The 22418-nt window shown below is 38.0% G+C and overlaps 3 protein-coding genes across 9 annotated transcripts; all 3 read right to left on the reverse strand.

Moving 5' to 3' along the window:
* Nucleotides 1-6448: 6448 nt before the first annotated feature.
* On the reverse strand, nt 6449-7921 carry LOC135434071 (galectin-4). Of its 3 annotated transcripts, none has more exons than XM_064690437.1 (3): nt 7649-7921; nt 6769-7582; nt 6449-6705 (listed from the first exon to the last, which is right to left on the reverse strand). In XM_064690437.1, exons 1-3 carry the CDS (start codon nt 7919-7921, stop codon nt 6671-6673), a joined length of 1122 nt encoding a protein of 373 aa, XP_064546507.1. In that variant the 3' UTR covers nt 6449-6670. The 3 variants fall into 3 exon arrangements, with proteins under 3 accessions (XP_064546507.1, XP_064546508.1, XP_064546506.1); XM_064690438.1 differs by having other exon boundaries at nt 6769-7472; nt 7553-7691; XM_064690436.1 differs by having other exon boundaries at nt 6769-7921.
* Nucleotides 7922-8545: 624 nt separating this feature from the next.
* Nucleotides 8546-12485, reverse strand: LOC135434069 (galectin-9-like). 5 transcript variants are annotated; one of them, XM_064690431.1, is made up of 3 exons: nt 12349-12485; nt 9990-10105; nt 8546-9930 (listed from the first exon to the last, which is right to left on the reverse strand). In XM_064690431.1, exons 1-3 carry the CDS (start codon nt 12433-12435, stop codon nt 8907-8909), a joined length of 1227 nt encoding a protein of 408 aa, XP_064546501.1. In that variant the 5' UTR covers nt 12436-12485; the 3' UTR covers nt 8546-8906. The 5 variants fall into 5 exon arrangements, with proteins under 5 accessions (XP_064546501.1, XP_064546500.1, XP_064546504.1 ...); XM_064690430.1 differs by lacking the exon at nt 12349-12485 and adding an exon at nt 11511-11856; XM_064690434.1 differs by lacking the exon at nt 12349-12485 and adding an exon at nt 11525-11542.
* Nucleotides 12486-14024: 1539 nt separating this feature from the next.
* On the reverse strand, nt 14025-19059 carry dbr (debra). The gene is made up of 5 exons (XM_064690429.1): nt 18414-19059; nt 18098-18351; nt 17238-17369; nt 14627-17175; nt 14025-14567 (listed from the first exon to the last, which is right to left on the reverse strand). The coding sequence occupies exons 2-5, from the start codon at nt 18233-18235 to the stop codon at nt 14264-14266; spliced, it is 3123 nt and encodes a 1040-aa protein (XP_064546499.1). The 5' UTR covers nt 18236-18351; nt 18414-19059; the 3' UTR covers nt 14025-14263.
* Between the last annotated feature and the right edge of the window lie 3359 nt (nt 19060-22418).

Consider the following 22418-nt stretch of genomic DNA (forward strand, 5'->3'; position numbering starts at 1 on the left):
TCAGATTTGATAGGTCAAATTAATTAAAAAAAAGGGAAAATCGTTTCTATAGCGCATGCCCAAAAAACATAGCATGAAAACAAAATTAAATTGCAAAAGAATTCTTACGCCTAAAACATGCGAACACATTTGAATGTGCAACGTTCAAATACATACAAGTATATAGCCGTGTGTATGCGTGTGTATGGCGGGCCAACAGCTGGTGTCGCTGCAGTTAAAAACAACGCAAAAGCAAATTATTTGCATACTGACGCTAAATTGCACGCCAAGTGAAAACAGCCCGGTCAGGGGGGAAGGGGGGGGGGGCTAGACAGTAGTGGGGATAGAGCCGGCTTGTGCATCGGAACGCACGAACCATTGGCGCCCGCAAGCAATGCACAAGTGACATTCTTAAAATAAACCGAATGCGAATGCTCTTGCAGTGCGCCTCGGACCGGCATCTACCCTATATCGTCAATATCAATAATGCTTCACATTATTAAACGAATCTGTTTTATGGTAAACTCCCCTGCCTTTGACTCGATTCTATTTTCTTTATATTTGTTTTAAGCTAATACACTGGTTTATGGTTTTTGTTGAATGTCTATTAAAAACGTTCTTACTATTTCATTATACCCCTTTTGATCGGTGATGGGTACAAATCGGCCTGAGGCCGACTGAAAGAGTCGTTGCCTTGCAATTTTTGACCAAGCGATCCAATACGAAAAAAAAAACGACGTCTTTAGCTATTTTTTGTTTAGAGTATCCCAAATTTATGAACACAAAGCTATCCCATTCCACCTGCCGCTGCATCTATTTGGCGAAAATGGGAGTATTTAAAGCAGCCCTTATTGAAATTCGCCTTAAAAACATTCATCTTGCAAATGAAGCCCGGCAATAAACCAGAAATAAAGTTTTGCCGATAAGTATGGTTTTAATTGGGTGTACGGCAGAATAGTGGATAACTGTGACATTTCAGACTCAAGCGCCAAGTGTAGCCCCGCTGCCATCAGAATTTCGTCATGAACCCCACACTGTGCCCAATTATCACAAAATTGCCTGCAATCTACTAGCATCGCCTTCTTAGACTTGTTGCATTTTTATACCCTGAACCCATTGAAAATGGGTAAAAAGGGTATAATGTATTTGTGCAAATGAATGTAACAGGCAGAAGGAAGCATCTCCGACACCATAAAGTATATATATTCTTGATCAGCATCAACAGCCGAGTCGATCTAGCCATGCCCGTCTGTCTGTCCGTCCGTCTGTCCGCCTGTCCGTTTGTCCGTATGTATGAACGCAAGGATCTCAGAACCTATAAGAGCTAGAGACTTGAAATTTTAGCTGTAGGTCCTCCTAGTCCCAGCGCAGATCGAGTTTGTTTCCGATATTCGATAACTTGCCCCGTCTCCAGTAATCGATAAAAATCATAATCGAAATCCTGTTATTTGAGCAATTTCGGCAAATCATATGAGCTAGAGTCACCAAACTTGCCATGTAGCTTCTAGAATAGTATATGTGTATTAAGTATCTTTCATTTTATACCTATCGCCTGATGGAAGAAGAGGGTTTAGGGTATCCCCTAGTCGGGAGCTCCCGACTAGAACCTCTTACTTGTTCCGTTTGTGACTGGCGTTGCAGACAGGAACTCAATTTGAGATTTGTGTAAATAGGAGGTGAGCATGCGCGCAGACACAAGACAGATGTAGCTTTGTCGCCAGCTATCTTGACTATGCCACAATTAATTGCCAGTTCATCCATCAATGTGTAAATGATGGTTGGCGCCAATATTTCGCATTAAACTGAATAAGCAGAGGCCTCTAAACATTTTGCATTTTACTAAAACAAGTATTCGAAATACTTTCATATAGTATATACAATTTCTACGAATTAAACATTTTAAGGAGCGTGTGTACTGTTCGTCATAAAAAACTTGTGCAGTCTATTTAGTATGCGTCCTGATCGTCGCCCGCTTGAGTTAGGTATACACAAGGAATTTATAGCCATAAGTAAAACGATTGTAACACCAAGTCACTGGCGCCTCTTCAGTTATAGCTAGCATTAACCCTGTGCCGACAACTTTGCGAATTGCTGGTCATCAATTTTGCCGAACAGCCAACGCCAGACCAAAACCACCGCGCCGGGACTACTAATTGTGCGAGAGCAACACCTGGTTGCCCCGTCAACCACCAGAACGTAAATGTACCTGTACCACGCAGGTAAATGCACAATACCGGAGCACTCAATCGCAGCATGGATTAAGATTCCACCCACATAGTACATACTTCTGCCCTTATTGCATAACCAACGAGTATTGTCGAGGCGAGCCAAAAGATGCCTATCAGCGACCCATAATTTACACGTCTACGCTGCTGCCAGCTGTGGCCAGTTGCTTCTATCCGTACCTGGCTGGTCCAAATGGCATCCTAGTCGCAGCAGAGAAGACATGCACAGTCAATTGGCGCCTGGTTTCAGTGTGTCCACGCAACATGCCACAGCTTAAGCCCAACCTTCGGTGTTTTCCCCCCCCTATATATATGTGGCACTTCGCAAATGAAATATAGTATGAGAAGCTTGGCAGAGTTAAGGTTTCTTATTTTCCTATTTTTGTTGGATGTATGCAATTAGTAGCGATATTATGTAGGTTCGTTAAATGAAAATTATTATTTACCTACGGATTGACAGACAATCTCAAAAGCACTTTAAGGATCAGCAGGTTTTTTCAATGTTATTTTTGAAAAATTGCACAATCAGGAACGTAACAGCTTCAGTTTAACTAATACTTTAAAGTAAAACCATATTGAGACCAATTTACGTTTCTTGATCAACTTACACATTTGGCAATGTCATATGGACAAGGGCATATTGAGAAACGGATTTGACATTAGCTAACACGTTATGGATATACAAATTCAACCAGAAGCTGACATGCACAACACAAGTGTTAAAAACTCACATTATACTCATGGGCTAAATAAAGCAAGCAAAATCAAAGCGAAAAAAATCAATAAAACAATGTTGTCGCATCGAAATCGCTGGAATATTTGTTTCATCCTGAACCGAAAATAAAGGCATACGAATGTTCAAATCGTTTAACTTCGACTTGAAGATACCTAAAAACTCTGGTAATTGTTAAGTATATGAGAGATTACTTATTAAATTTGGTCAACTTTTACTTATATTCTGACCAAGAAAATATTTGTATAGTATATATACATTATCGGGAATTCACATATTAGCTATTAAACATAATGCGCCTTGGCAATGTTATGGTTACAGGGTATATGAAAAAGAGAGACGTGGTAAAGAAAAACACAGAAACAGCGACTAGTTGCTGGCGGGCGAAACGCCGAAAAAGGATGCGAACGATGTGCCCAACTACCATATAAAAATATGCAATCAGACGAGTGAAAGATTGATCTCGAGCGATATTCCAAGAAACCGGGAGCTTGAGCAGCAGTCGACGCTGTCGTTCCCTTCGACCTACACACTAATGCAATGATTTTTGAAACGTTGCAGGATCAGACTCAAAGTTTGCAGCAGGGAACAAGTTTCAGACCGTATTGTGAATTTATCGCTTACACGAAAAGGCAACTTTAGCAGTAGCTTTCGTTAGGCTTCAGAAGCGGCACAATTTAATTCTGTTTTAATGTTGCTGAATCGATGTAGCCATCCGCAGTTCTGGGTTACGGCTATGGGATACTCTGTTTCCATTGTAACACTTAAAATCGGGCTAAAAAGGTTTTTCGAAGCGTTAGCAAGTTTGTTCGTTAAGACTATGAGACTTGATCGGGCGCAGGTAAACTCGTATATTAACGAACACATATCAAAAATTTGCCTTAATTGTATTTGTTCTTACTGAGAAGCAAGCAGAAATGCACCAAACGAATACACTAAAGAATTGAGAACAAAAATGGGTAAAAAAAAGGGGCAAGGAAATACTGGTTTTTAGCGTCCTTCATCTTCAATTTGCTAGTTGATTGTCTTCTAAATTTGAAAGTGTCAGCTTTCCACCGGGCAGGTGAGATTTTTGGTAAACAATTAAGCCAAACATTTTCTGATAGTGTACATTAAATTCTCGCGGTCCGCACGGGCCACAGTTGTCTAACCAAAATACTCAGTTATACCCGCGGTAGACGTGGCGGAGGGAGGCCCAAATATGTAAGTCTCAAATTCCACAAACACAAAACTTGGAATAATTTACTTATGAACTGCTTTGAAGATCGAGTCGCAAATATTCAGACAACGTCCAAGTCAGAAAATCCTATATTTCACACAGTTTAAATAAATTTACAATTGAGATTTTATATTTAATGATTAATAATTCTCCTACAAATGTTTTCATTAACCAACTAATTAGTAAGGCCTACCAATATTTGTGTCCTTGAATCTTCCGCATTTGTTAGTTAGCACGTTATTAGTTCTGACAGTTTCTGAAATTTACTCACTATGGGTAAAGAAGAGCGCACCGTTGAGTCGAGGGGATAAGAACACGACTGCAAGACTCACATCACAAAAACTGATTGATTTAATGTGCTTTTTTATTTTTATTTTTTTATACCGCAGGTATGGGTATAGATGCCGCTTCTCTCAAATATCTGCGCACCCATGCCGGACAGTTTTTCGATGACTTGTTGTTTATTTTTTTGGACGGCTTGCAATTTGGTCGGAAAGTGGCTATTATTTAAGACTGGGAAACAAGTTGCATTCCGATGACCATTTCAAACAATTGACAGAAGCAGCTACTGGTGCGGCACCAGAGAGCGAAACCTCAATTGAGGTTTCATTTAGAATGTGGCCGGCGGTGCCGCACTGCAGAGAGGCATTGATTGTACCGCGTTCGGTGAGATGGACACAGATGGAATATTGATAAGCCCTTGACCAAGCAAATAATGGTAACACCGACTAACTTTTGCGTCTGGCTGGCTAATCGTAGGCCATTGACCACAGGTGACGACGACAACATGCAGTCATCTGTCGCACAGCCAATTTAGTTTAATATACACATGTATTAATTATTATATGTAGCTACTCAAAGTCCCAGTCCAAAACGGCGTACATTCAAATTTGAGGTATTACTACCTATTTAACTGCAGTGTAAATTCGCACACTCTGAAGTGAGTCATCAACATAACACAGAGTCAAGCTTCGATCAATGCAGCTAATAACGTCATCAGTAGTGACAAATTACAGCGATGACCGGAGCTATGTACAAAATGCGAAAACGGATCAGGAAAACTTATCAGACGGTGTCTTGCATCATAAAAAGCATTAAAAAAAACAAAACAGTTCATAATTAATAACATCTCGAAACAACAACAACAAAAAAAAGGTTCATCAGTCGCTGCACAGTCAATACTCGGCAAACGAAACCTGCAGTAATTGAAACAAGCACGGGACGATCATCGAACGGACAGTTGTGTCGAGCTGTTGCCCGATTTCGACATACATACATACACATAATTTCATTCGCGCGACGACATTTTCATTGCAGAGGCGGCAAAGCGAACAACATTTTTAAAGGTAGCAGCGGTTGAGTTTTTTTGGCCTCTGCCAACCCATAAACGCCTAATTAATTCAGAGTTTGATTAATTACAACAACAGCAACAACGAAAAAATGGTTGCCGTCAGCAAACCTACCTGACGACCGTAATCGCCGGCAAGTCCATCAGGTGTAGTCGAGACATTACCGATCGATTTCGGGAATTTTAATATGCAGTACTTTATGCAAAAAGTCGAAGCCTAAATTGCCTGTCAAATGTACTTGCCCAAGTAATATTCAATATATCCTTGTTATATATATCTTTATACGATTGCTTGAGCCGCGCTGCAAAAAAAAAAATATAAATGATTTGACCAGGTAAAGAAGAACGTATAGAACGTATATAGTAGTCGGAGCGTTTAATTAAGCAAATACTAAAGCCAAGGCAGACCGCTGACGGCTGCACTCATTGGACTGGCAGTGATCCACTTCATTACCAAAACAGACGAAAAATGCGTGGCACGTTCGAACTTGAACCATAAATAATATTGCATTTTTTTTTGTTCCCAGCGACAAAGCAGCGACTTCCTTTGGCAACCTTGGAAAATATTTACCGTCTCTACTTGACGTTTTCGGCTTTGCCCATTTTGATACCACTTTTTGCTGTACATGCCTAAACAATGTCAACTGTCGTGCTCAACACATGCAGACATAAACGTCAGCGTCAGTTAAACGCAGCAGGGCCCAGAGACACAGCATCAGCAAACTGGCAGGAGGCGTCCTTAATCGATTATCATTTTTAATAATCAATTGAATCTACAGTCCACCTGCATTCTTATTATGGGCTGCGGTCGACTTGACAGCACGTTGACATTTATGAGTGGAAGAAGCGCCCTGCAGTTGCACCAGGCCCGTTTTGAAGTGCGCTGTGCTATTTGCTGTTTTAATTGCAGATAAAAAATATGTGGCAAGAATGTTAGGTAATGATTTAAATTATAAATTTTCGCTCATTTGGGGCTGGTGTTTATTTAGTGAATGTGCTTAGTTACGGCTCGTAAGAGAGTAATAATAATCAGTAGGTCCTTTTAACATTTTATCGATACTGCAAGTAGCGTTTGTCCTCTTGAGCTGAACACGTATGTATACCGCGTACAATATTTAAAACTCTTTTGAAGTGGATCCAAATACAATTTGAGGGCCATTTTTTAATCATATAAAACGACTAACGCTGACAATAGAACGAGCTGTTGGCAAATCAGATAGCAAAATCAAATTATGTATATAAATATTTAACACATTGAACTCACTGGGAGGCCTCGCCGGCAGCTTGACCCGTTCAACGACAACATTCCAGAGCTTAACGTCACCCCGAATGTTAACCATATCAATATCTTCGGGATTCATCTGATGTTTAAATGTCAGTAGCGAATAGCTGTTGACAAATAACTCGTAAAAATTCTTCCGACAGGCGATTATGAGAACAAACGCCTTGCCTGGACCCAAATGTGTATGTAACCGTGAGACTTCACGATTCACCCACGTACCATTTATATAGGCGCTCCTAGTAATAATAGCCTTGCCCACTTTGGCACGACTGCTTCGTAGGAAATTGGGACTAAAAAATAATGATACTGTTGGCTGCGGCCAGATATTGTGACCACGCTGTAATGTCACGCTAAAACTTTGGGGCATAATACGAACGCGACCTTCGATACGCAGCACATGGCCATCGGTCAATTTTTCGTCATTTTGCATTCGACCATAGAATGGTACGGTTAACTGAGCCCGAGGATTGCGGTCATGCTTGAGAAATTTGGGTGGAGCATTAATATGCAGCCAATCGAGCGGCATGCTGCTATCACCATCAAGCATAAGATCCCGAAAAGGTTCGTTGATATATTTTATAACGTTGGCCCCACTACGGCTGACACGAATTGGATATTCCGTCACATAGAAGATATCGATGACCATGTCAGATACATCACCGCGCACATCTACCCCGGTTAGCCACCTGTATGGCATACGGTAGATATATTGTGCGAAGTGAAAGCCATTTACCGATATATAAAATGAATTGTCTGTCAGAAGCACCTGCATCCAAAAGGTTTTGCCACGTTTCAGCTGAAATGGTAAATTTGATGAATTTTCTTCTGGGCCCCACTTGCCCATTAATCGCGAATTGCGTACAATATAGTTTTGTGGAAGGCGGACCCCGATCTGCAAAACAACATCGCAGTCATCACATCGTTCGCTTTTCCGCTTTGACAAAAAGTCCATAACAAAGTGCTCGCAGTCGCTAAGAATTAGTCCGTGAAAGAAAAAGCAAAGCCCGGGCACTGCTGGCTGAACCAGCTTGAATTGTTTCCGTCGACTGGCAGCGCTGCGTTCCTCATAGAATATGGACATAGCGTCCAGGTCACGCCGTAGGGCAATGCTGCGCGCGCCCTCGTAGATATCCATGGCCTTGCAGCCGCCTGCGACTGTTATGCATGCTCAAATAACGGCCTCTCTAAAAGTAGCTTGGTGGGTTTTAAATGTTTTACCGGAATAATTTTGTCAAGTGTCATGTGAAACAGTTTAAGTCAAATAACCAAGCAATAATATAAGGCAACATTTTTTGATTTACAAATGCTTTTCTTTTTTTGCTAAGGAGGTCCTTAATGTGAAAGTTAAGTTTAGATTTGAAAAACATACAACATTTTATTGAAAAATGTTAAATTGAAGCACAGTATAGTAAGTATTTGATAAGCTTTGTATCATATTCATAACAAAATTATTATAATTATTGTTTATAACTTTAACGATGCAGCTTAGTACGTCGGAGGAGTTTAAACAAAGTAAACCGAAAATTGCAAAGCAATAAGATTTTAAGAAACAATGCCAAGAACCAATATGCAGGAGCTAAATTAAATTTGTAATAAAAGTAAATATGTTCAAATATTATTCACAATATGCACAAATATGCACACATCAAGATTTTTCCCCACAACTTATGTACTTTCCTTCATGTGCATCATAATGATAATATGCAAATTAATAAAGGTACCAGGATCCTCTAATGTCAATTATTTTTAAAACAATATATACTGGTTATTTGTGTTTTAATTCTTAAAACTAGATTTGGTGTTACTTTCACAAGTTAAATGATAACAGTATTAACAAGGAGTACCGATTGTTTCAAATCTTATTCATAATTCACAATTTAAGTAAAATAAAAAGATTAGCGAATTGCTGGTTAATATTGATATTCTGGCTCACATAACAAATTTTACTAACATCCTTACACATTGCTTTTTTTACACACATTTTGCTTAGATAATTTTATTTAAAAATACATTTTCGAAATGGTTCAAAATCTTATTATTGTCACTAAAGGCAACTGGTATAACTTAGGCTTTTGAAGGAAAAAACAAAAAAGGTTCAGACGTGCCACATATTTCATAACCTAATACTCTTCTGTATAAATAGGATTATGATAGATACGCACATTTTTGCCCTTAATCATTGGATTTGGTTCTAGTGTCACATTCCAGAGCTTTAAATCACCCTGAATGTATACCGTATCCACAATATCTGGCTTAACATGGAACTTAAATTCAGTAATAAACTTATGGTTAACATAGACTTCAAAAGAATCCTTGGAGCAGACAATTGCTAAGCTGAATGTGCGGCCCGGTCTTAAATTTGTGTCCAGCTCGGACCGTTCTTCTTGAGCCCAACTTCCATCATACCAAGCGTTACGGCAGACTACCGCCTTGCCTATGGCACCACTGCTTGTTTGCGAAAAGCGTGGATTCAAATGGAATGCAATAACGGGATGTGGCCAAATATTCTGACCTTGCTGCAAATTGATGTAAAATGAATGTGGCAACAGACGTACACGGCCCTCAATCTTTAAGCAACGGCCTTCTTTTAATGATTTTGGTGTAATTGCTCCGTAATATGGAAGCGTAAGACCTTGATCTGCAGAATCGTGGCTGGTTTTTGATGAATTGTCCGACATTTTAGCGGGCGCGCTAATTAAACACCACTCGTGGGGTATACTAATAATCTCCTCAGCATTGGCATCAACCTCGTCCATTTCTGCAGAAAGATGCTCCTCTATAACTCTTGCCGCCGATTCTTTCAGACGTTGCGGGTAAGTCTGAACTATAGTACGCTGCATTTCCACATCCTCCACGTCACCTTTGACTTCAAGATGTTTAACACCGCTGTAGGGTACGCGGTGCGAGTATTCAGTAAAATGATGACCATTTATCGATATCATGTAACAAGCGTCCGTAATGAATACTTGAATAGCAAATCTATCGCCACGGCGGAGTAAAAACGGCAGCGCTGAGGACACTTCCTCACGGCCCCAAACATCATGGACTTTGGTGTTGCGTACAATATAGTTTTGAGGAAGGCGGGGGTTGATGTGTAATGCGACATCCCGCGTCTCATTTTTGTACATAAAATTAATGGAAAATCTGTGGGTATATATTATTTTAGTATAACGACAGACGTATGATTTATCCTAGTCAGTCACCGCTCGCAGTTGATGGCAATTTTTCCGGTAAAGGTAAAGCTAACGCCTTCGCAGAGTTGGCCAATTTCATCGGTACAATACTTGGGCTGCGCATCGGAGTATTCATAAAAGGAAGCCTGAAGTGAATATTAAATTATGTATTGTTAATATTTAAATTATCTACATTACAATGATGTCTAGCTGTTCACTTTTGCGTTCAAAGCTGAATATATCAAAAATAGATAACATCGACATTTCAACAATTCAATGTGCAAAACAAAAAAAATGCCTACTGTGGGATCTTAAAAGTACTTATTATTATAGTGAGCGGATAGAACTTAAATCCGTTCAAGGGTTTAACGTATGTCTATACCTGCACAAATTGGTTTAATAATAAAAATTACTGTATTGTTGTCAAAGTAAATACTATATATGATATGAATGACATATGTATTTTTAATTTATAACAGTTTTAAGCTTGATAAACAGAGCACAGAGTTGTTCGTTTGCAAGATGCACACATTTACAGAATATTCTAAATATATTATAATTATCTTTTAAAAGCTAGTCCTTGACTCACTGCTTACCTCATTCAAACCACCCTTCCTTCCAGAATGACAACAACTAAACAGTTTTCTGCACAAAGTCTTAAAGCACATCTCATAAATTGTTTAGTTATAATCACAGCCAGACTTAGTACAATTGGCTAACGCTTTATGGATTTTATGATGTATATATACTATACATAGACGTACATATATGTTATTATAGTCTTAATGAGGTTTTCCCGTTTTAAGTAAACAGAGTTGTACAAAAGTAAAAACAACTTTTTGTATACGAGGTCAGCGAAGCCAAAGTTCGTATATAATATTAAAATTTATAATATCACAGTTATTATTTTGCTTCACATATTTTGTTACAATCCCACTACATATATTTTTTAGTTTGTTTATCGAATATCCACTGCTATAGCAATTGTTTCTACTTATTATAATGTCACACATTACGCTGGGTCTCGCCCAAAATGAGAGACTTTAAGCAAAAGCGCAGTGTTGAAAAGCTTATTCATATATATGTATGTACATACGTAGATTGAACATGAAGACGTGAGTAGAAAATTAATAAACGATGACAATATTGTTTAATAAAATAATATAATATAAAAATATGCATAAATATTAGAAAATAAAAGTGCAAGCCCTTACATGAGCGTAATGACAACAACGTAGGGTGGGACTATTGTGTATGCCACAACTGTAAAACAGCTGTGCAAAAGCTCACAAGCTTCTCTCCGTTAAAATGAGAAGGAGAATAGGTGACAGAAAGCCCGATAAATGTCAAACAAAAACGCAACCACTGAAAGTTGCTCTCATCTAAACTCGGACAATCTCTGACAGACATTTTCAATATAACAAATTGAATACGTAATTGAAGAATGAGAAGTCTCAACGGAGACCATTACAATAGCATATGTATGTACGCATACATATATACTACTTATTTAGTAAACACAAGAAATGCTTACGCTTGCGTCTTACGTACATTAAAATCCATACCATTTACTATTTCGATATCATTCAAATAATCCGCTTGCTGATGGTCGAAATTTTCAATGGCTTGGTAACTCGTCGTCGCTTCAATGGCTGCAAAATCGATGTCCCTTGTCGCAGCATGTTGCATGCTTTCTATTGCGTTATAGCCCGATAGGCTTGTATACTGACGCAACCAGTGTTCGCGACAGTAAAACAAAAACAATCGCAGTCGACGCTTTGTATTGTAATATTGTAAGCTTCGTGCGAAATTAAATTCGTTATGCCAAAATGCATCCGACAGATCGTAGAGTTCGCGTATTAACAGCGTGATTGCAGTCATACTAACCGGTTGACAGCAACACACGACAAAAGTTCTCGCTTTTGAGATGCTTAGAGCTTGCACTCAATGTGTTCGCTCTGCCTCTTTTTCTCTCTCTCTCTCTCTCTCACTTTCTGCTTATTCCTTTTCGAGCAAACGTTTGAATTGAATGTATGTATGTAAGTTAACACATATGTATGTATTTTTAAATTTATATGTATATCTCTCTGGATTTTTGCTGAACACAAGCAAACGTGCTGTGTTGGGTACTCTCTAGATTGATCTTAGTAAAAACTACACGGCTCTCTAACAAGGTACTACACACTACACACTAAAGTTATCGACTGTTTCATACTTATGATAGTCCATACATAAATATGTTGTTTTTCGCCGATAACGCCCACACACGGATTTATATAAATAAAATATGTGTACATATTTAACGTATTGCTAGATTTTTACAAGATATTCTCTACACTTGGCGATAAATTAGTATATTTTACTATACATATTGTGCTGATATACTTACATCATTAGAGTTTACATGTAAATAATTCTCTTCATCACTACTGTTACAATCCGCTACACGTTTGCGTTTCCCACAGCAGCAGCTCATTGAATCGCCTACACCGTCCACTCTTTCCAAAAAGTATTACTATCGAATGTTATCAAAATACATAAGTCTCTTATCTGTGGCAAAAGCAACTTGAAGTAATAAGACAAATAGTAGATAAATGATTCAATGTGTGTAAGAATGAGAACATTTGAATGTATAAATATGGGCGCGTATATGTGCAACGTAACATTACAATATTATACTACGGTTCCCTCTAAATAAAACGTTAAAATAAATTCAGTTAATAGTCACATTTAATTTTGAATTTCCCTCGTTTCTATACAACCGCTGCTACTCGCGAATAATGTTCAACTGATGTTTTGCTTATAATTATTTTGTCATTATGCATATGTACATTTTGACATACATACAAAACACAACGCTAAAATCTACTCACGGGTTCTTGCGAGGCCGTGAGATCATATACATACAGCCGTGAATTATTCTTTCTCTTTATTTATTTCATTTGTTGCGGTACACCTGCGATATCGGGGAAAATGCAAAGATAGCTTGCGAAACAACTGATATACGTCATGCCGAAATTTAAATACCCTTGTTAACATAGCAAATATGTGGTATATTATAAAAAAATTTGCATATATATTTAAAAGTGCTTTCATATAAAAACTCGTTATCTGTCCGATTGATTTTGTAGGAGCTATGTGCTACAGTTCGACGATAATATTTTGAAGATCTCATTTGCCTGTTTACATCTTAACAGACAAAATACTTATATTGTATATATATCCCGGCCTTATCCAGTCCAAGTTTATGGCTTAAAATTTAAGAAGAATTTTGAAACTCCACACCCAAAGTAATATTTTATATAGATATCGAACACAGAAGCAGGAATCAACGTTTTTTATCCAAGAGGTTTGGATTTTGGGTAAAAAAAGTATGAAGTAGATAGCACAAAATTAAAACTTGGCCCGAAATATCTTTGATGTGAAACGCATCTCAAATTACTCTTCGTGATTTTTCATACTTGCGGGGCGAATTACCCAAAAGCCCGTCTTAGCGTACACCTCCATTACTTAACTACAGTTAAAACTTCACTTTCCGAGCTCTCACTCAGTCAGGGCAAACAGTTCTATATATATATATTTTTGGTGACTGGGACTTAATGAGGGAAGGATAATTCAATCAGGTATCAAACTAATCAAACAAAGCCTAACAAATCTTGAACCTCTCTGCCGATAAATATTCAAAGTTTTAAGTCTTAAGCTTTCATAGTAGCAAAAAACAAACGGCAGCAAAAGGAGATTGCAAAACGTTAATATACTCTACTCCTCTTAACAGAGTATGAAAATTAAACTTTGCAACAATATACATTAGTTGTTAGTCTATAATAAACTAAACTATAACATGTAATTAAGCAATTAATACCAGTCTAAATAAATTTGCTGGTTCTGAATAAAAATTGATTTGAACAACAACGGGTTATTTTACTGGTAATTATTAAACATTGATGGCATTGCCCATATTATTTTTAACCATGTTTTCTGTATAAAACGAACTTAAAAATTATCGCTAAATTGGACAATTGGAATATACCCATTTCCGTTTTGCAATAGCATTTTGTTAGGAAATTAATAATGCCAAAGAAAAACACATTTTAATATTTTCATATAACGTGATTGCTTATAAGGACAATTCATATATTCAACTCTTGTTGAATAATAGTTAAACTATTTACGAATAAAGTACGTATATACTGTGTACACTGCGTCTTAAAGAAATATGAAAAGTGTTAACAATATCTGCGCATATTTTATATGTCAGACGAGAGCGCGAACAGTTTATAATTAAAACTGGCATGCTCAACAATTTAACGGTGCCTGGTTGATCGCCTTCCCATAGCATGTTGTGACTTTGGAGTCGACAAAGCTTTGTCGCCCCCAGGAGACTTATAATACTTGGACATGGTTTTGCTTGTTCGCGTTGGACGATTAACATGCTCCGTGCTTTTTTCTGATTCTGTTTTTAATGGTAAATCATCGTCTTCATCCCATCGGTCACTTTTCCTTTCTTCAGCACCAGAGTCTTCGTCATTGCCATCAGTTTTTGATTTATTACGATTTCTACGGTTTCGTGACGACGAAGAGCTTACATCCGTGCGTTCCGATTTCTCACTAAAATTATATTTACATTGTTAAAAAATAAGGAGAATGGGAGCAGTTGTTATACTTACTCCTTGACCGAAAAACTGTTTTTTTCAGCATTCTTTGTTTTGCGCTTTAATAATGCCAATTCGCGCTCAGCAATAGCCTTTTTGTGTTCCTCGGAAGAGTCACCGGCAACCGGTTTTGTAGTCGAATCCGCCATCTGCTTTACGGGCTCCTCTTGTTTGACGCGCTTTAGCTGTTGCTGCTGTTCTTGGGCCTGTTTCAACGATCGCTTTAATGCACTGCGCAACGTGTCACGGGAACTTTCCGTTGGGGCATCTTTGCCAGGCTGCGGCAAACCAATAGCTTCCAAAAGTTTTTGGCCTAGCGCAGACTTAACATTTGTTTTACGTGTGCTTGCATTCGTTGGTTTGGCGATGTTGCCAGCTGTGCCTTCAGTAGCACTGCCCAGTTCTAGATTACTGCTGTTAATGGGTATAGCTTCCGGAACTGTGCTAGAAGGTGCTTGTGGTGCTTCCATTGCGTGCTCGTTAGTAGAAGTTTCAATGATCGGAGAACGATCGGCAGTGCAGATAGTCTCTTCTGTGACCTTGTGTTGTTCACCCTCAGTCTTACAAGTATCTTCATCTGTTTTAGGTATGGAAATCTCTTCTCTGCTTTTGGTTTTTGGACAATTTTGCTTCGACGCTTGCACAACGGCCTTGCGACGCTTGATGATGGGCCGAGTTACAGGAGGAGGTTCAGATAATTGGAGTGGCATCGGGAAGGTCGAAATATCACCATCAGGTGCTGGTGGACTCTCCAGTAATGGTTGTGGTTCAACAAGAACAATATCTTCTAAATTCAGGGGAGTGCTTGTCGAAGCACTTCGGCGACGCCGAATCGCACGCTGGCTTTTCGATGCCTGCTGTTGCTTTAACATAGAAATAAGCGCTTCGTTAATGACATCAGCTGGATTTTGGCCAAATTGTGAGATTAACATGGCGTTAATGTTGAGCAATTCGTTGGTAACATGTGCGGCATTTGATGTGGTTGCAATGTCTGCAGTGTCCATTTTCTGTCCATTTTCACCCAATTCACGCATACGTGACTTTCGCTGCGGTCGCTTTAGGTGAGAGTCCACTGGTTTATTTGTTAATGTCTGTGGGTGGTCCGAATCTGTTGGACTGGATGGCACCAATTGTACCGAAGTTTCTGGTGGTAATTTATATGGCATCGTGCAGTCTCCTATCGTCTGTAGTTCAGTTGTTACTGACGGACTCGTGCGTGGTGAAGGAGTCTTATTAGAATTAGCGGACGGATTTGGACGCTGTTGCTGCACAATAGCCATCATTGGACCTAGGTATGGGCCCAGTAGCTGTGTCAGATCGTTATCTTGCAAAAGGTTGTTGTCCGACATAATCACCGCAAATTTCGAGTTTTTCAGTCTCGCCATTTGCTCTTCACAATTATCAGTTGTGACTGGCCATTTGAGGGCCTTAAGTATTAGCTTCAGTAGGTCTGGATCTCGAATGACATTACCCAGAGAAATAGCGTCGGTAAGGCTGCTCATGCTTGGTAGTGTTTTAGATTTAGCAGCTGGTAAAGGATCTGGCATTGGACTGACGTCGCAAGGTGCTCGCAAAGATTTTGAAATTTTTTGTAACTTCGGTGGACCTGCTGAGCGGGCTAGAGTAGCAGGCTCCTCCTTTTTCTTCTTGGGTGCAGCTATAATGATATGTTCTGGAAGCGCCTCCTCCACAGACGGTTCTACTCCATACAGCGATTGGTGTGGCACCACAGTGGTTGTGACAAGGGGTCTAATATCGATATCTTCCACAGTATGGCGTTGATGAGCTGATTTTAAAAGGGATACCTGCCCGTCGCGTATGGCATTGATGTTGTTCAGGGCGTTTTTAAGATTCCGTCGCTTTTGTTGAAGCACGCTATTGGGTAGAATAGGTACGCCAGCGCTGCTGACACTCTGAGCGGCAGAAGAAGCCTGAGGCTTTTTGACATGCATGGAGCTACTATTAGCAGCACTGTATCCCTTATTAGTTACACTTGTGGTGATTGTAGGTGCACTGCCTGTGATGCGCCCATGAGTCTGTATGAAGTTAATTACACCTGCTGGTGAATTTCTCTTTTCTGGGCTACTCTTCGTGGCCTTGGAAATAGACACCTCAGAATGTAAAGGTGCTAAGCATGGCGGCAGTTGCATTGAACGCTGTGCTATTGACATCGGTGCTGAACTGTATCGCATGTCCACAAATACGCTGTTCCGTCGAGTCGGGAGCATTAGATTATTAATTTTAGCGTTGCTACGACTATTAGGATATTCATTCGGTTCGCGTTGTTGCTTCTGCTGACGCCGCATCTCATTGTCTTTATTGGTCAAACTGATTACAACGTCGTCATGTGTTTGATTCCCTGCCAATTGATGCGAATTCGATGCAATGGTCGTCTCCGGCGGACGAGTTAATAATATAGGATGAAATGCATTGTTGTTCAAATTGCTGTTGTGGCGCGCAATATTGTTGTCGCGATGGTTGGTTTCACTTATATCCTGAATAGGCGCTGACACCACCGGGGATTCGTTAACTTGAGTTGCTGTCGCTTGGCGAGTATGTTTGGGCTGCAAAAATGGAAAATCATTAATTTCTCTTTAAATGTTTTAAGCCAAAATATATTTTGTACCACTGTGCTTAGCAAAAAGTCTCGAAACACGCGCTGGGTGTGCTTCGCTATGTTAGAAAGTGATGCGGTCGCTTCCACCTGCCGATAACAGGATTTGCAGAGCACTTTAGGCAGAGGGTCATCTTCGGCAACCTGTAAATATATAGTAGATTAACATTATATAGTACCTAACATTATATACCTAACATGCTAACTGTTTTAACAAATGTATATACATCATTTTTAGTTTAATGTCATAGATACATTTGGGCGTACATAAATGTATCACAATATAAAAACATAAACATGTACATACATGCACAGTAAGATGCAAGCAGGAGGTAAACTCACGCAGCTTGTTTTTTCTCTTTCGTCGTTTTCTGAAATTACCATTGCACGTATTTCGAATATACAAGCACACGGACACAAGCTTGGTAAACTTGTATTGGTACGACTAAACGAGATTTTTTTTTTTGCTGTTTGCCGTTTCTCGTTATTTTCTAGAAAAATTTTCTTTGCCTACTTTGCTCAACCGACATATTCGCCCACACGCAAATACAATCAAATAATGCAATGGTATGCGTGTATATATATATTATATATACATATGTGCGTATACGAATTTCTTTGAGTGTATGCACGTTGTAGTTGTAGTTGTTCTTCTTAGTAAGTAGATTTTTTACAAACACAGACAAACCTTCAGCCATATGTTTGTACATGCATACATACATACATATAATTTTATAGGTTACGTTATGGGACATATAAAGTTAAAAAGAAACTTTCAGACAACGTATCATCTTAGTGGTTATATGGTACATAGGCGTCTAGATATGCTTGTACATACATATGTATGTTCATCTTAAGGTTGTTTTACTTACATTCAGGAAGAGATGACGAGCTATTTTATCCTGCAAGCCATTTGTTTTGAAAATAAAAACACTTTCTACCACAGAATTGTTTTTACATTTCGTGTTAGCCGCACAAATGCGACACAAGTGCTCAAATTGTGCATCCATTTTTTGGACAGCAATGGCTTGCGTTGAAGGCTTAAGAGTATATATATTGGTGTGTATATGTATGTGTATATTTATGTATAGAGTAAGCTCAGCTGAAATCCGTTATTCCTGACATGCTGAAAGAAGAATATTTAAGCATTCTTTTTATATTTATATAATGTGAAATAAATAAGCTTACCTGAGATTTGGAGATAGCATTTATAAATTTAAATCAGATTCTTGTTATATGCATATATGTATGTATGTATATGAATTAATGTATATGTACACATTTATTTTTAACTGCACTTTTTACGAAAACGCTGCAAATTCGTCAAACTTATTTCATTGCACCCGATTTACGCGCTGCTCACTTCACACACGCTTCGTTGTCATCAATTTGCGCACATACACACTTATACGAAGACGGTCACTACTATAATGTGGCTTGCCTTGTTTACTATATTTTTTATTTTTTATTTTTATTTTGTGGTGCTATTACAGTTTCGTGAAAGTCGCGACCGCGTGAGAGTGTGAGAGAGAGAAAGAGAGAGAGAGTGAAAAATGGCAAAATAAAACACTAATCATAACAATTTCAATGAGCATGTGAAGCAGTCGGTGATCGAAAGAGGCAGAGAGAGAGAGAGACAGAAGAGAGTATTTTGTTTCTTCTTCTTTGAATACTATCATACAGGCGATTAAAGTTTGTTTATTATTTTGTTGCAGAAAGTGCAATAATCTAAATTTGAAATTATACTTTCTATAAGAAATGAACAGGTTGTATTAGTTCCTTCTGTCCTTTCAAGAAACAACGCGTCGTAACCTCACCAACACTTGCGTTTCGACGAACGAACGAAAAGAAACTGAAAGAAAAATGAAAAAAACATATACATATACCCTACGACGGCTTGCCACACATACACTCTTGCACTGCAATTTCACGTTGTTTTTGTTGTGCACGCTTTGCGTGTTGGGTCGCTGACTGTATGCGTGCGTGTCTGACTGTTGTTTTTATTACACACATACACACGCATTTTATTTTGTGCTGTTCGTCGCATTCATGATATTTTGCTGCTGTGTTCGTATGGGTGAGCGTCTGTGTTGCAGACATTTTGATGGCGTACAGCCAGTTTTCCGCTGATGTGGGATTGTGTTGATACTTGTATGTATACACACACATAGAAATATATATATAGCACTATATATATATATATATGTTCACACACACACAAACACACATACATATGTATATAATATGTATCTAAATATGTATGCTCGCAATTCTAAGTATGTATTCCCCGCTGTTTTAGTATTTTAGTGGGGTTTTTATTTTCATAATAAAACTTGTTCTCGTAGCGTACATTTTATTCCGTTGTACATTCTCTTGCGCACACCATTCGCTATCACCTTGTGTGTGTGTGTCAACATGTATGTCTGTGATCTTTATTTTCTGCTTTGCTTCTCTTTTCTGTTTTTTCTTGCCTCACCGACAGTCACCAACACTACTTAAACAACACACACAGACACAAATATTATTTATTTTGTGTAGCATTCCTTTCGCTGCTGTTTTTTTTTTATTTTTTTTTGCCAATTGTTATTTAAGCTTATTTTTTTGTTTAAATGCTCAATAAATGACCACAATAAATAAATAACAATAAATACCCAATAGAAATGCAGTCAACTAAATACATTCAATATACAAATGTATATGCACACATACTTGAATAAAATGTACGCATGTGTATGTAAATTAATATAAGTGTGGATTTACTAATGCTTGTAAATGAAATTCAATTTTAAGGTTGTATCTCGCTTACCAGCTTTATATAGTGATATTTTAGGGATTAACCAGAGAGTTGGTTAATTAAGATTTAAGGCATCTATATGTCTTGTATATAACAGTTTGCATGCACGCAATGCATTTCTCATTAGCAGGTATTTTGACACAATTATATTAACGTGTACTTTCATATATATATGCACACATACATCAATATGCTTATTTGAGTATTTGAAGAAAATGTATGACAAAGAAGCCATCTTTTATAAAACACGTATACATGTATAAATTTGTTCGCATACATATACATTCCAAAGTATGCAATAAAAACTGATTTAAGGAATAAGGAAATTAATAAAATTTAAAAAAAATTTTAACGGAATTTCAAAATATATATGGGAAACTTGTTGTTTTAATTTTCGTATTAATTTTTTTGGTGAGTTGGGTTTGGTAACAGGTAAAAATATCGAACTTGGCTTGGCACCGTGTTTTCGGCAGGTTTAAATTGAGTCGCATGAAAGTATGCAATACCTAAAGTATACGAGTTCCTGGAAAATTCTTATCCCGTTTCATTTGTTGCGATTCGTAATTTTGGTCTGTATGCAAATGACCCAAGCCGAAATCTGAACCATTTTCAAGATTACTTTAAAGAAAGGTACATTTGTAATAAATACTAGATAATAGAAAGTTAATAACATGGAAAACTTTCTATATTTATGAGCTGAGTATAGCTACGTAATGGAACTGCTATAACCCGCGAAATTAGTTTTCGTGTTAATTCAGGTTCCGGCTCATGAGTCATAGGACTCTAATAAATTTAGTTAGTTTTCTTCGAAAGCTGAATGCTCTTCTTTTTGAATCTTTATCGCTTATCCATCAATTCCTTAATAATAAACTAAGTCAGAGAGGCTAGTAGATGTTAATGACGTTTGGGAGCGACCCATTAAGTAGCTCGCATACGAGGGCCATTTTAGTATTGGCATCTCAGTTAATACAACGAAATATTTGGCATACCACGAGGCTGCTCCAAAAAATCTATGAGCAGCTGCGAAATAAATTTCCATTGTATAAATTACAGCTAACTAATATATTGCGGTTAATTGCTTAAGTATTTTTTCTGAATCTTGAAACATTCAATAACAATAGCCGATAGGTTTTCATTCATTTATATTTAGTGTTAACTAATCATGCATACAATACCAAATTGCCACCTTAATGTTGGCATTTCAGCTTTACCAACAAAATAGATGGCATACTTTTCGGCTGGTATTTAAATAAAGGGATAAATATACATGCAGTCAGTGAGCGCCTTCGGTATTATTGTTAATTTCCCCTTAAGTAAAGAAATATAAATATACTATGCATTCCTCCTTGGGGGAAATGGGGGTCATAGATTTGACAGACATATATTCAAAGCTCTACATAAGAACTTTATGAATAACTGTTTCAGCGAAAATTCGCCAGCAGCACTGGTAAATTGGCTTACCGTCCGATCGGTTAAAAACTCATTTTCAAAGATGATCTATTATAGATAAAGTTCGAAAATTCCCCCTCCGATACAGTGGTCAAAACTCATAACTCGGTCAAATCTCATCCGATTTTCAAAAGGTTTGGCTTTTTGGTCATAGTTTGACCCCTAGATCAATTTGGCATCTAAATCTGGAAACATTAATTTTAGTCCAAATTCATGTGAAAATGGTACCTTCAAATATCCTATATAGACATAGGTCAAAATTACCCACCCCCATAACTCAGTCAAATCTCATCCAATTTTCATATGGTTTGGCTTTTTGTACATGGTTTGACCCCTAGATCAAATTGGCATCTAAGTTTGGAAACATTATTTGAAGTCCAAATTCATGTGAAAATGGTACCTTCAAATAACCTATATAGACATAGGTCAAAATTACACAACCCCATAACTCAATCAAATCTCATCCAATTTTCATATGGTTTGGCTTTTTGGTCATAGTTTGACCCCTAGATCAAATTGGCATCTAAATCTGGAAACATTAATTTTAGTCAAAATTCATGTGAAAATGGTACCTTCAAATATCCTATATAGACATAGGTCAAAATTACCCACCCCCATAACTTGGTCACATCTCATCCGATTTTCATATGGTTTGGCTTTTTGTTTATGGTTTGAACTCTAGATCAATTACGCATCTAAATCTGGGAACATTATTCTTGGTAAAAATTCATGTGAAAATGGTTCCCTCAAATATTCTATATAGAAATAAGTCAAAGTTACCCACCCCCATAACTCGATTAAAACTCAACCGATTTTCATAAGGTTTGGTTTCTTGTTCATGGTTTGACCTCTAGATCAATTTGTCATCTAAGTCTGGACACATTATTTTAAGTCCAAATTCATGTGAAAATGGGACCCTCAAATATCCTATAAAGACATAGGTCAAAATT

The sequence above is a fragment of the Drosophila montana genome, unplaced genomic scaffold (assembly GCF_035044405.1).
Source record: "Drosophila montana isolate Dmon_TW-CO22-7 unplaced genomic scaffold, ASM3504440v1 contig_3266_1, whole genome shotgun sequence".
Lineage (NCBI taxonomy): Eukaryota > Metazoa > Arthropoda > Insecta > Diptera > Drosophilidae > Drosophila > Drosophila montana.